The sequence below is a fragment of the Eretmochelys imbricata genome, chromosome 2 (assembly GCF_965152235.1).
Source record: "Eretmochelys imbricata isolate rEreImb1 chromosome 2, rEreImb1.hap1, whole genome shotgun sequence".
NCBI lineage: Eukaryota > Metazoa > Chordata > Testudines > Cheloniidae > Eretmochelys > Eretmochelys imbricata.
This window is the reverse complement of record NC_135573.1, coordinates 88,517,502-88,530,115: the sequence shown is the minus strand read 5'-3', so window position 1 is coordinate 88,530,115 and position 12,614 is coordinate 88,517,502. Positions and strand designations below refer to the sequence as shown.

The 12,614-nt window shown below is 39.3% G+C and overlaps 1 protein-coding gene across 2 annotated transcripts in view; it reads right to left on the bottom strand.

Moving 5' to 3' along the window:
• ANKRD12 (ankyrin repeat domain 12) overlaps nucleotides 1–12,614 on the bottom strand; it is a 109,342-nt gene that overhangs the window by 52,343 nt on the left and 44,385 nt on the right. Inside the window, exons 3-4 of one of the 2 annotated variants that reach the window (XM_077810434.1) lie at nucleotides 9,884–10,031; nucleotides 2,350–2,418 (exon numbers count right to left, since the gene is read on the bottom strand). In XM_077810434.1, the coding sequence (XP_077666560.1) occupies nucleotides 2,350–2,418; nucleotides 9,884–10,031 (217 nt within the window). The remainder of the gene's footprint in view (nucleotides 1–2,349; nucleotides 2,419–9,883; nucleotides 10,032–12,614) is intronic. The other variant, XM_077810435.1, reaches the window with a different exon arrangement.

The following is a 12,614-nucleotide window of genomic DNA, read 5'->3' as shown; positions in this document are numbered from 1 at the left end:
AGTGGCCCCATTCTGCCTTCTTCTTATGCAGCACTGGGGATTGTGATCAGTGTCGCACCGATCCAGTGTCCTGCACTGAGGCTGCTGGCTCTTGAGCCAGTTGGGGCTGGAGAGATTCCATCAAGAGGAACTTGAGGAGATAGTCTCTCTCCCTCTTAGTTCTGGGCTTGAAAACTCTGCAGATGGTGCACTTGTCTTGCAAATGATCCTCTCCCAGACAAGTGGCATGTGGATCCCCTCTGGGCATAGGCTTACCACTCCTATCGCATGGCTTGAACCCCTGGGGCTGTTGCATGCCCCGGCAACGGGAAAAAATATCGGGGGGGAAGCCCCCAACTTAAACGTACTAATGAACTAACTGACTAAGATAGTGAAGGATAACAACTATATACAGGGAAAACCACAAGGAAGCACTTGCTAAAGCAAGAGACCAGTTGCTCCAACGACCATCACTGGCGGTAAAAATGAACTGAGCAGGCAGCGTGTCGGCAGGGACCTATATACACCGCCATAAAGGCGCCACTCCAGGGGGCTCCACAGCCGACCCAATGGGTACCGCTAGGGTAAAAAAACTTCCGACGACTGTTCACGCAGTGTGCACACACATCTATTGGAATGGACATGAGCAATCACTCAAAGTAGAAAAAGAAGTACTAAATTTAGCATAAAGGCTATGTGTAGTTGCATATCAAGATGTTTTAATGGTTACCTGCCGATGACAATCAACCTTTCCTAGGAAAGAAACTAAAAATTACAAATGCAAAACAAGATTAAAAGTTATTATTAAATCTATGTTTCCTGCTTGTTGATTTAAATAAAAATGATTTAAATCACCAGTTTTAATCATGATTTAAATCAACCTACCCTGACCATAAAATGCATTATTTTAAAAACAAGGATTTTTTCTAAGGGATATAAGAAGTTTGCAGACTATGGCTGCAGACATCTTAAATTTGGAGGAGTCTCTATAGTGGTACAATATCATTCTTCCATCTTCCCCTCATCATCTTTTTTCATGAAAGCTTTTAAGAATTCTGCAGTTTGTGAAAGCAATAATCTTAATGCTGGAGGACACATTATTAGTACAGACTGTAGTAACAGAGGAGGTAAATTGCAAGTGCACTAAAAGAGCAAACTCTTCATATAAAGCAAAAAATAGGTCAATCTGGGCAAAGGAGTTGTTGGCATATGTTGATATACTAAGTGCAAAATTTTCAAGTGACTTAAGAATCTAGAAACCTAAATTCCATTAAGGACTACACCATATTCCATACTCCTCTAGTCCTCTGCAATAGTCTCTTCTCTGCTGCCCTCCTTTGCTCCCTGCAGTCCCTTCTCTGTTTGCGTCCACTTCCTCCCCTACCCCAAGAAGTCTCCTCTGCTCCTATCCTCTCCCTTCCCACCTCCCTTCTTTTCTGTCATAGATCTACTGTAACAAACCCCTCCTCTGCCTGACCCAGAGTCCGCTCTGCTCACCACTCTGAAGCTCCCCCTCCTGCTGCCACCTCCCTGCAAAGCTTGTTATTCCTACAGTTTCTACAGACTTAATGCTCCCTGAGGAAAAGAGAAGCAAACAATATATACATACTTTTGTTTTGAATTTCAAAAACAATTTTAATCCAAACTGTTTTAAGCATGAAAAATTATAGAACTGCGCACATCTGAATTTAGTTTTTTATTCTGGTTTCAACTATGGAGAGGTGTGATCCACTCAATGGATTATTTACTGTGTACTCTTCATCCGCTAATTTAGTAATTCTATCAAAAGAAAGTGCTTTAGTTTGTCTGGCATGATTTGTGTTTATTAATTCATACTACTTATTGCCCATGGTTCTTTTCTACAAAAAAGTTTTATATGTTTAACTTTTATTTCAGAATTACACCGCAATGTCATTTTAACAATGTTCAACGTGGCAAAATAATGGGCCAAAACCAATACTGAATATAGTTAGACACACTTTAAAGATCTGTCTTGCATGTTTGCAGTGCAGTATACTGTACGTTTTCTGTTTACTTATGTTTATCACCACTTTATATTTTGAACAGTGTATTCAGCAAATGATAGTAATACATTCCTGTCCTAACTGCTTAGCACTGAAGAATGCTGTTAAACAGTTGCACTTATGGATACTTGGTGATGAAAGGTACCATATAAATTAAATTATGTTCATGTTATTTCCATTATTTCCAGTCATTCCTTTGTCATTCAGGAAACATTTCTTTATCCACCTTTCTGTTAGAATTCACACACTGTTTTAAAATAAACTCTAAATAGTCGATAAACACTGAAATTAACAATAATGTTAAAAGTCACTGGACTACAGCAGGTGCACCTGATAATACATTTACCTGAATATGTCCTGTAAGAAGGTATTAATCTGTCCCCCCAGTTTTCATGTGTATGTCCTGGATCTGAATCTACAGAATGAGAAGACACAGGAGAAAAGGGGTGGAGGGAAGTATGGCATACAAAAGAGAAACTTTGACACACCATTTAAAAAGATCTCTAGATATTTAGTCAGACTACAGGACTAGTTTTTCCACAGCTTTTAATAGATAATCACATAAATCCACAGAAAATTTCTGATTAATGATCAGGACCCTTGAATCATGCAACCAATTATAGCAACATATACGATATGTAAAATCACTCACTGCTCCAAGATCTCTTCATAGAGCCCACTGTACAATATACTGCAATAGGCAGGAAAGGTTTAGTAAAGTGCATTATGGAAACCTTGAGTTAAAATATGCTTGCTTTTCTGGGTCTCAGAACACTACTGTCTTCACAATTTGTTGTATTTAGTTTGTTTTGTTTTATAAAGGTATTATTTGCACTGAAATAATTTTCTTATTAAAAGTGACAGTGTACATTTAAATATGAAATTTTAAAAAAATTCCTAACCTACCAGATTTCACTCAGAATATCCTAGACTGTTAAAAGTTAAGTCTTAAAAATCTAACTTCTCTTTCACTGTTTTGTTGTTTACTTTTTACATTTCTCAGTCTGGACAATGTAACCAGAAAAGTCAGTTTTCTTTCTATTTATAGTGAATTCCTGATCAATTTCACTTTCAGGTTCTCTGTACTAGTACAATACTACAATGATAGGGTTAGCCCTGGTCTACACTAGGACTTTAGGTTGAATTTAGCAGCATTAAATCGATGTAAACCTGCACCCGTCCACACGATGAAGCCCTTTATTTCGACTTAAAGGGCTCTTAAAATCGATTTCCTTACTCCACCCGACAAGTGGATTAGCGCTTAAATCGGCCTTGCCGGGTCGAATTTGGGGTACTGTGGACACAATTCGACAGTATTGGCCTCCAGGAGCTATCCCAGAGTGCTCCATTGTGACTGCTCTGGACAGCACTCTCAATTCAGATGCACGATCGTTTGCCGTTGCTCTGATGCAGGGAGAGGCGACTGACGACACAGCTTACAGGGTTGGCTTACAGGGAGTTAAAATCGACAAAGGGGGTGGCTTTACATCAAGGAGTATTTCAGGCAGGACTTCACGGAGGGTTCCAATAAGAAATGGTGCACCTAAGTTATTGTTCTTATTGGAACAAGGAGGTTAGTCTGGCCTCTGATTGATACATGGCTAGATTTACCTCGCTGCATCTTCTCTGTGAGTGACTGCAGTGTGACCTAGAGGAATGAGTCCCCTAGACGGGGGGCGGGGGGTTTGCAAATGAGTACAAAACAAATCTGGTCTATTTCTACTCCATCTATCTTTTACATCTTTGGCTGGCAGCAGACGGTGCAGAAGGACTGCATGCCATTCACATCTCATGGCTGCTCGGCAGATGATGCAGTAGGACTGCTAGCAATCCGTATCACCTGCCTGCTCACCATAAGATGGTTCAATAGGACTGACTGCAGGACTAAAGAGAATGACCTGATCAAGTCACTCCAAATTTAGTCCCTGCGCCCAGGTCTGCCCAGGCGCTCCTGATCGACCTCACAGAGGCGACCAGGAGCACCTCGGACATGACGATGATGGCTACCAGTCCTATTGCACCATCTGCTGCCACAAAGCTGCTGTGTAGCAATGCAGTACCGTGTCTGCCAGCACCCAGGAGACATACGGTGACAGTGAGCTGAGCGGGCTCCATGCTTGCCGTGGTATGGCGTCTGCACAGGTAACTCAGGAAAAAAGGCGCGAAACAATTGTCTGCCCTTGCTTTCACGGAGGGAGGGAGGGAACGGGGGCCTGACGATATGTACCCAGAACCACCCGCGACAATGTTTTAGCCCCATCAGGCATTGGGATCTCAACCCAGAATTCCAATGGGCAGCGGAGACTGCGGGAACTGTAGGATAGCTACCCACAGTGCAACACTCCAGAAGTCGACTCTAGCCTCGGTACCGTGGAAGCACTCCGCCGAGTTAATGCACTTAGAGCATTTTCTGTGGGGACACACACACTTGAATATATAAAACCGATTTCTAAAAAACTGACTTCTATAAATTTGACCTAATTTCATAATGTAGACATACCCTTAGAAACTAGTAAGGGAATTTCCTTTTTTTTTTCTTTTTTTAAAAAAACACCTTTCTTCTGCAAGAGACTACGTTTTGTAAAAGGTTTAAAAAGCAACCTCAAAATTTTGGGCCCAATTTGGTTGGACAGCATCCCTTTAACATTTTCCTCTTTTACTGTAGCCTTCTTCTCAACATCTTTAAAAACAATTAAAAATGTTTAAAGCTATATAAGGGCAATAGATGTTTTTCTGCACTTCTTACTGTAGAGGTTCAAATGATCAGGGCCTGATTAAATTCATACTGAAGTGCTAAAGGAACTAGCAGAAGAAACGTCAGAACCACTGGCAATTATTTTGGAGAATTTATGGAAGACAGATTATGTCCCAAGGCAAAAGCATTGTACCTATTTTTAAGGTTAGAAAAAAGGTGAATTCCTAGAACAAAAAATCAACCTCTAAGCACTTTAGGAAAATAATATGCAACATGGGCTTTTCAAAAACAAATCATGCCAAACTAACCCAAATGCTTCTTTGGTAGGGTAATAACATTAGTGGATAAAGGAAATGCAGTATAATTAACATATTAGAGCTTTAGTAAGACATATCACATGATCCCATGCACAAATTTCCATAGGTTAAAATGAGAAATATAAGTATACATCTGTTTAAAAAACAAACAAACCAGAAACAAGAGTAGTTAATAGGTCTGTGTGAAGGCAAGGTGTGGGTTAGGACTGAGAGGAAATTACTGTTTATAAACCATGTAGAAGTGAGAAGTATCTTTATTATTAATAATGTCAGAGGACAAAGTCAAGAAATATGACCAAATTAAAAGGACAATACAAAACTGATGGACAAAGTAATCTTGAGGTTAGATTTAAACTAGTATAATCCTGGTAAATTCTCTGAAGTCATGAAATGATTTTAAAGAAAAACATATGATTTAATGTAGGAAGGAGAAGTCAAATGAATAAATATAGAATGGTGGGGAATAGGGATGAAGGAAATACTGATTAGGAAGTATACCACAGAGAAACGTGTGTGGGTTCTAGTGGATATTAAATTAGAAAGCCTGAGATAGACACTTATTTGACATTTATAAAACAAAAACCACCAAAAATCAAATAACATTTTTTAAAAAGCAAAATGCCACAATCCTTAAAATTGAGCATTTGTATAAATATTTAAAGCATGCAAGTAGTCCCATTGACTTCAAAGGGACTACTCAAGGGTGTAAACTGAAGGGTGCAGGAGCAGGGCCATAAGTTCTATTAATAAGATCTGCACTCAGAAAACAAGCTATAATTAATACTGGTTAAGCCTCAACTGAAGTATTATTATTTTGGGTATCATATTTTTCAAAAAAGGGAAATTGGAGAAGAAACAAGAAGGGGAAAACAAGAAAGTTATTATTAAAAAAAAAATAATAAAAGGTTTGGAAAACAAGACTTGTGACAAGAGGTTAAGAGAATCAAACATATTTAACTTTTGCCCAAATACTAAATTATTCACAAGAAGAAAGAACCGCAATCAACAATGTAAAGAACTTATAAACAAAAACTTATACCTCATTACTCAAGGTAAGTGGGAAAAGAAAGATTTTCTTACCTTCAATAAAGTTGCTACTACTTAGACAACTAAATTACCTTTCTGCCTGTTAAACAGGCATAAGAATCAAACAGAAGCATTCATATCAAAAACAGTTTTGTCTTACTGTTTCATCCTCTGACTACCAGGAGAGAGGAAAAATTGAAATATTCTAGGTAAAATGACTTCCTTTCAATAAAATGACTGGCTCTGGATTGGGAGACGAATTACAGAATGCCTAATAACAGGTAAGAAAAATGTTCTCATCCAATCTATAATTCCAAACCTATAACTCCAAATAGAATTCCCACTAAAAGAAACTATGATAAAGTATGATAATAGTAACTAATACATTTCTAAAATATAAAACAACTGTCAATATTACAGTCAAATCTGAAGAGCTCTGATAGTAAACTTGTTGTGGTAAAGGTAAGTAAGAAGCCAAGTGACTGCCTTACCCACTTCTTCAGCCCTCTCTTTAAGATCACAACATAGTTATTCCTGGGGGCATTCTACACCACTGCGTGCATAATTAATGAGCCACGTATATTTTTATTTTTTTGTGCAGAAAAAAGCTTTTGTTGGAAAGTTGATGTAGTTCCACCTTTTGCCCACCAGAGGGTGCTATGTTGCTAGAACAGAGCAGTCTCAGCAGAAAATAACTTTGGCTGGAAAGTTGCTGCAGTTACACCTTTTGCCCACCAGAAGGCACTGTGGTGATAGAACAGCAGCTCCCAGCCAGCTAGGAAAGAGCCTGCCTTCTCCACAGCACCTGTTGGGCCAGGTTGGGAGACAGGGGTTATGGGGAGACAGACAGCATGGGGCTGCTGAGGGATGGGGGTCAGACAGCGGCTCATAAGGGCTAGTGGGGGAGGACAGACTGGGGCAGAGGCTGAATGGGAGTGGAGGTGCAGGGCTACGGGGGGGAGGGAGGTGCAGGGCCACATGGGGATGAGGAGAGTGGGTTTCTGAGTGGGGGTGGAGGGCCACATGGGCAGGGGGTGCAAGGACACAGAGGTGCAGGGACACATGGGGACAGGGGCAGATGTGCCTATCTGAATGGAAGAGGCTAGGGGTCAGCCAGGGTCTCCATGGGGGAAGCTCCCTAGCAATCCCTCCCCGCCCCCCCAGAAAACCTGTTCCATACCTTTTCCCACCCATACCCAACAACCCTCCAAGTTCACACCCAGGCTCCTTCCCAGCAATTAGTTCCTCCTCCCTCAGCTCCTGTGTTACCCCTGACTCCCGCAAGCCTTTACACTGCTTCTGAGGGATGCAGGAAATACAGTTCTGTATTATAGTTTAAGTGAATTATTACTCAGAGTTCTGTATTAATATGCCTAGTAAGGAATATAGTTGTCAAAAAAATTTCCTGTGTCTTTTTTGTTTTCTGTATTGTTACAGACATGCTTGCTGACAGGTATTTTGAAATAAATGACCAAAAATAATTGAAACGGATGTGATTAATTGTGTTATTTTGACAAATAAGATTTGCAGAATTTTAAAATACTGTGTGCAGAATTTTTCATTCTTTTTGTTTCAGAATTTTGAATTTTATGGTGCAGAATATAGTTTAGCCTTCGTAGAGGCATTTTAAGGGGTATTTTAAAAAGCAGTTCATCAGTTGCAGAACCTTTTTTTTTAGGCCTGATCTACACTTAAAACTAAGGTTGACATAACCACTGAAAAATCCACATCCCTGAGCATCACAGCTCTGCCAACCTAACCACTGGTGTAGACGCAGGTAGGTCGAGAGAAGAACGAATCCCACTTCTCTCCAAACTTATTCTCTTGCTATTTTTCTCCCACTTCCAACCCCCTTTAAGTACAGTCAACCAAAACTATCGGCAATCTCTCCTAAATACAGTGAGCAAGCACTGATAATGTCAGAGGCAGCATAATTAATCTAATGGATTAGTCATGGGAGTTTGGAGTTAGGCGATCTGGGTTCTAGTCCTAGCAATATCAATGACTCTCGGTGATTTCAGGCAAGTCACTTCACCTCTACGTTTCAATTTTCTCATCTATAAAATGTGGATAACAGCAGTAATCTACCTACCGGTGCCATAATGCATACAGAGATCTGCAACCTGACTGACAGCAGCTAGCCAGGTGTTGAGTGGTGATCACTGCTACAGAATGGCTAATAGTGAACATCCTATTATTATGTTACATTGCCCTACCCACTTGTTTGTCTCATCCATCTGTTATGTCTTGTCTTTTAGACTGTAAACTCTTTCGGACAGGGAGTGTCATTTATTGTAAGTCTGTACGATACCTAACACAATGGAGCCCAACTTGGTTGTGATGATTGCTATTGTAGGTGCTACAATATACATGTTAAACAGTTAATAGTAATACGTCACAAGATATTGTGATGATTACTTATTTCATATCTGTAAGTAGTTCTGAACATGCAAAACACTATGTAAAAATGCTAAATATTACTAATAAATGCTTCTAACATCAGACATTACACTATTGCTAGTGTCTAACACAAAAAGCTCTACCTGAGATGGATACTAATAGCGCATTTAAAATCTAATGCTAGGAACATGCCTTTTTCAGAAACGAGAGGGAGCATTATTAATTAGCATAATATGCAACTATTCCAAAGTACTACCAAAAGTTGAGGTCTAATGCCAATACCTCATCTTGAATGTAACATAAATGGCTCTACTAGCCATTCTCAAATTGGGATAACATGTGATAGTCTCTCTAGCGGGCCAAAAAAAATTATGCAACTTCATAGTGGGCCTACATGTTCGGGAGGCAAATCAACTGGATGAATGAACCCTGGACAGACAAATGACTAGTGGTGGATATACTCTTATCTTGCAATGAGTTCTAAAATTGTTAATGGAGGAAGTTTACAGAGATAGTTAAACTTATTATGGGTAGAAGAATATATGATTATGAAAGGAATAAATTGGTTAGTCTCTAAGGTGCCACAAGTACTCCTTTTCTTTTTGCGAATACAGACTAACACGGCTGTTACTCTGAAACCTATATGATTATGGGCACTTAAGAAAAAGTGTAATAATAAACCTACTGAAGAAATGCTATACGTGGATACTGCCTTCCAATGACCTCTGAGAGCATGATGTTTTCTTGCTACTATCAGAATTCTCACTGGACTAGTGTCATGTTCAATGAAGTTAAAATACTGTGGGTTGGTGTGTGTGGGGGGGTGAGGGTTCTTAATACTCCCCCTCTTGATTCTAAAACAGCTATGTTAAGAAAGACCATGGAATTTCAAAGAAATTGATTCTAGTTGGATATGCTTGAATGTGTCACACAGTTGCTTCCTATATAGATCACAGAAGATTATACCATAGGAAAAGTTTCTTTCCAGGGTTGATTTGAGACCAGTTAGTTCCATGAGCTTAGCCTTCCTGGTCCTTCCCACATAGGAGGAAAAATGTGACCCTAAAGAAGGCAGAGGAGCTGTATTTCAATTGTGGCACTTAAACCTCTGTCTTTTCATTTTCAACAATATGTTTCTTTGAGCAAATGGGCATTTAGAGATGCCAATGAAGGAGGCAGATTTATGACTAAAATAGAAGCAGAAGGATGAGTTTGGGGAATTGCTGGAAAAAGTAGCTGAGAAGAACAGTGCCAGCATACAAGTTCTTGGCAAGTGCCTGACGGGATGAAAGATGGGACTGAGATCTGAATCAGAAACAAGCAAGCAAGCACGCACATCTATACTAGTTAGTATCCTTTGCATTTAACTCACTATCATAACATAAAATAATCAGGATGTGTTTCAGCAACAAATGATTAACTAAGGAAATAAAGTGTTCTACCTGTGTCTGAATTTCGATCTTCATTTCTGGATGGACTAATAGTAAAAGGAAGTTTACGTTTCATGGAAGACTTTTCTTTCATCTCCTTCCCCACATCATTCCTATCCACTTTTGGAGTTTTGCTGTACGATGCAATCTTGTCCTTGCTCTGATAGAAACAAAAAGTATACGAAGCAATGTTTGTATAAAGAATAGTGTACTTACTAAAACAGTGCATACTTATTAAAAATAATGATGTACATATTTAACTGTTAAAGCAAATTACCGTTATTGAAAAATAGAAAAATGTATGTTCTTGCTAGACACAAATTTAGAAAAAGTTTTAAAAGTTTTAAAAAAGGGGGTGGGGGGAAATAAAAAGTAGAATTTTACTTCTAAATGTTGTTTCTGTTTCTTAAATATCTGAATCCAGGAATGATGGATCAGTACAGGAACAGTACAGGAACAGCACCAAAGAAATGCTAAAATAATGGCATCCTTTGATCCCAACTCACTTTCTTGCCTTCCCATACCATAAGAATCATATTAAGAAGATATAATCTATCTGATATTGAACAAATGTGGCTCAGAACTGAATACAGTAATGAAATATAAAATATATTCAAAACTATCTTCCCACCTCAGAAAGAAGGCAGGGGGAAAGCAAGAGAGGAAAAACAGTGAAATGTATTTATTTGAAAAGATTTTATTAAACTCACAAGTAACATTGAGAAAGGTTTTGGCAAATCTAGATTGTTGCTTGTGCATGCACCACCATTTACAAGTAAAATTATACTTTCTGCACTCTTCAGACACACAAATTTGAAACTTTTGGGATCATTATGGGCATACCTTTATACGAGGAAGAGAAAAATAATAAAAAAAAGATGGCAGGATAGTAGGGGCAATACAATTTAACATCTTTGCTGTAATAAATAGCCAATAGCGTGTAAAGGACAGTCTTTGGAAAAAAGGACAAAGTCAACAAAGCCTACTTGACAGATTTTCTCTGCCAAAGCCTCTTTTTTTTTTTTTTTTTTTTTTTTACTGTTCATGATACAATGTACTTGAGCACAGAAGAGACATGGCGTCCTCTTTGCATTATAAGATTTGGAAATATAGCATCTGAGTAGGCCACCGAAATTTAGGTATTTTAGTCCCCATCCCTCCCATCCTGAGACACTCTCAAAGGATGATTAGGTCAAACTACCAGATGACTGACTAATTCTGTCACACTAATATATCAAAAGTACAGCAGACATCCAATGAACAAAAGCATTCTTCTGGCACTTTTGGAGAAGAGGAGATATGTACAAGATTTATCTCCTGTATAGATGAAACTGGAAGAAAACACTTGAAAGAAAAGAAGGTACAATTCTCAAGACCACCTTTGGTTTATTCGGAATCAAACTAGGAATGAAAGTGGAGTTCAAATAGGCCATCTGACCAATTTGGTTGAAACTACAGCCAAAATGAAGATAATTCTTTCTAGCCATCAAAGTTAAAAACCTCAGAGAATCAAAAGAACTAACACAATCTGCACAGGACTAGATTTAAATTACAAGGGATACACCTGATCAGGAGTCTAATTAGGGAGACTTCTTGAAGGAAAAGTTATGATACCCACTGAAAAAAATCTACCTTTCCTATTTGAGTGCACTGAGATTGGAAACGTCAACTCAAAAGGATACCACGTAGTTTTTCTAAGCCACCACAAAAGAAATCTAAGACCAATCATAAGCTCTCCTAAGGTCTGGGACAGAGCTTAAAGGTCCCTGCTGTAATTGTTCGCTATATCAGCAGCCTTCAACATTGCTGAGCATGAACTGCTGATAATGCTCTTACAAATCTAGCAAGGGTAGACATGGATTGTGTTAAGAGGAGTGCATTCCTACCTTTTAGATATGACACAGAGGGTTGAAGTAGGCAATTGTTCTCTCTCACCAAGAGCTCTTGCCTGTGTCCCACACAACTCAATCCAGCCATCCCTCCTATAGGTTTAACATATAGTTAAACATATGTGTGGGAGATCAGAAGACACTAAGGATATAATGATAGCATTATACCCATGACACTTAGCTCTATGTCACCTCATCAAGTGTGGACAGTATATAACCCTTTTGTCTCAACATCCAAAAGTTAGGTATCTGAATGAGAAACAGTTGGCACAAACTATCTGGGTAACATGAAGTACTCATAGGCAGAGGTAAACAAGTTGAGAAGTTAGAAGTAGGCATGAAGACTGCATAAACAGTGCACCTGCAGGGCAGATATTTCAGACATATGTCAATTAGAGACTGGAATTTTGATTTCACAAGAAGCACAGCACTTGAAAAAAGACTTTTTGTCATGTCCACAATGCCAACAAATAGAAAACAATGACACTGAAGTTGTAATGCTGACAATACCATCTAAAGAGCTCAAAGTGCCACAATCCTGGGAACCACAAAAAATACCATGTAACTAGTGAACACTAAAATGATGAGAGCTCTGTGCGGATACAAAATTTATATCCGTGGATATAAATCAGTGTCCACGGAGCTGGAGAGCTCTACCGGGAACTGCAGCAGAAAAAGCAACAGCCCGATGGGCAGCCACTCCCAGGACTGAGAGCCCCAAGCTGGCAGTTCCTTCAGCAAGGTTACACCACCCCCAGCCCTGCCCACTGCACTAGCGCAACCAAGGACAGCTGCCGGTGAGCCTGGTGCCCGCCCCAATGAGTGGGGAGTGGGGCAGTACAGCCATGCCAGAG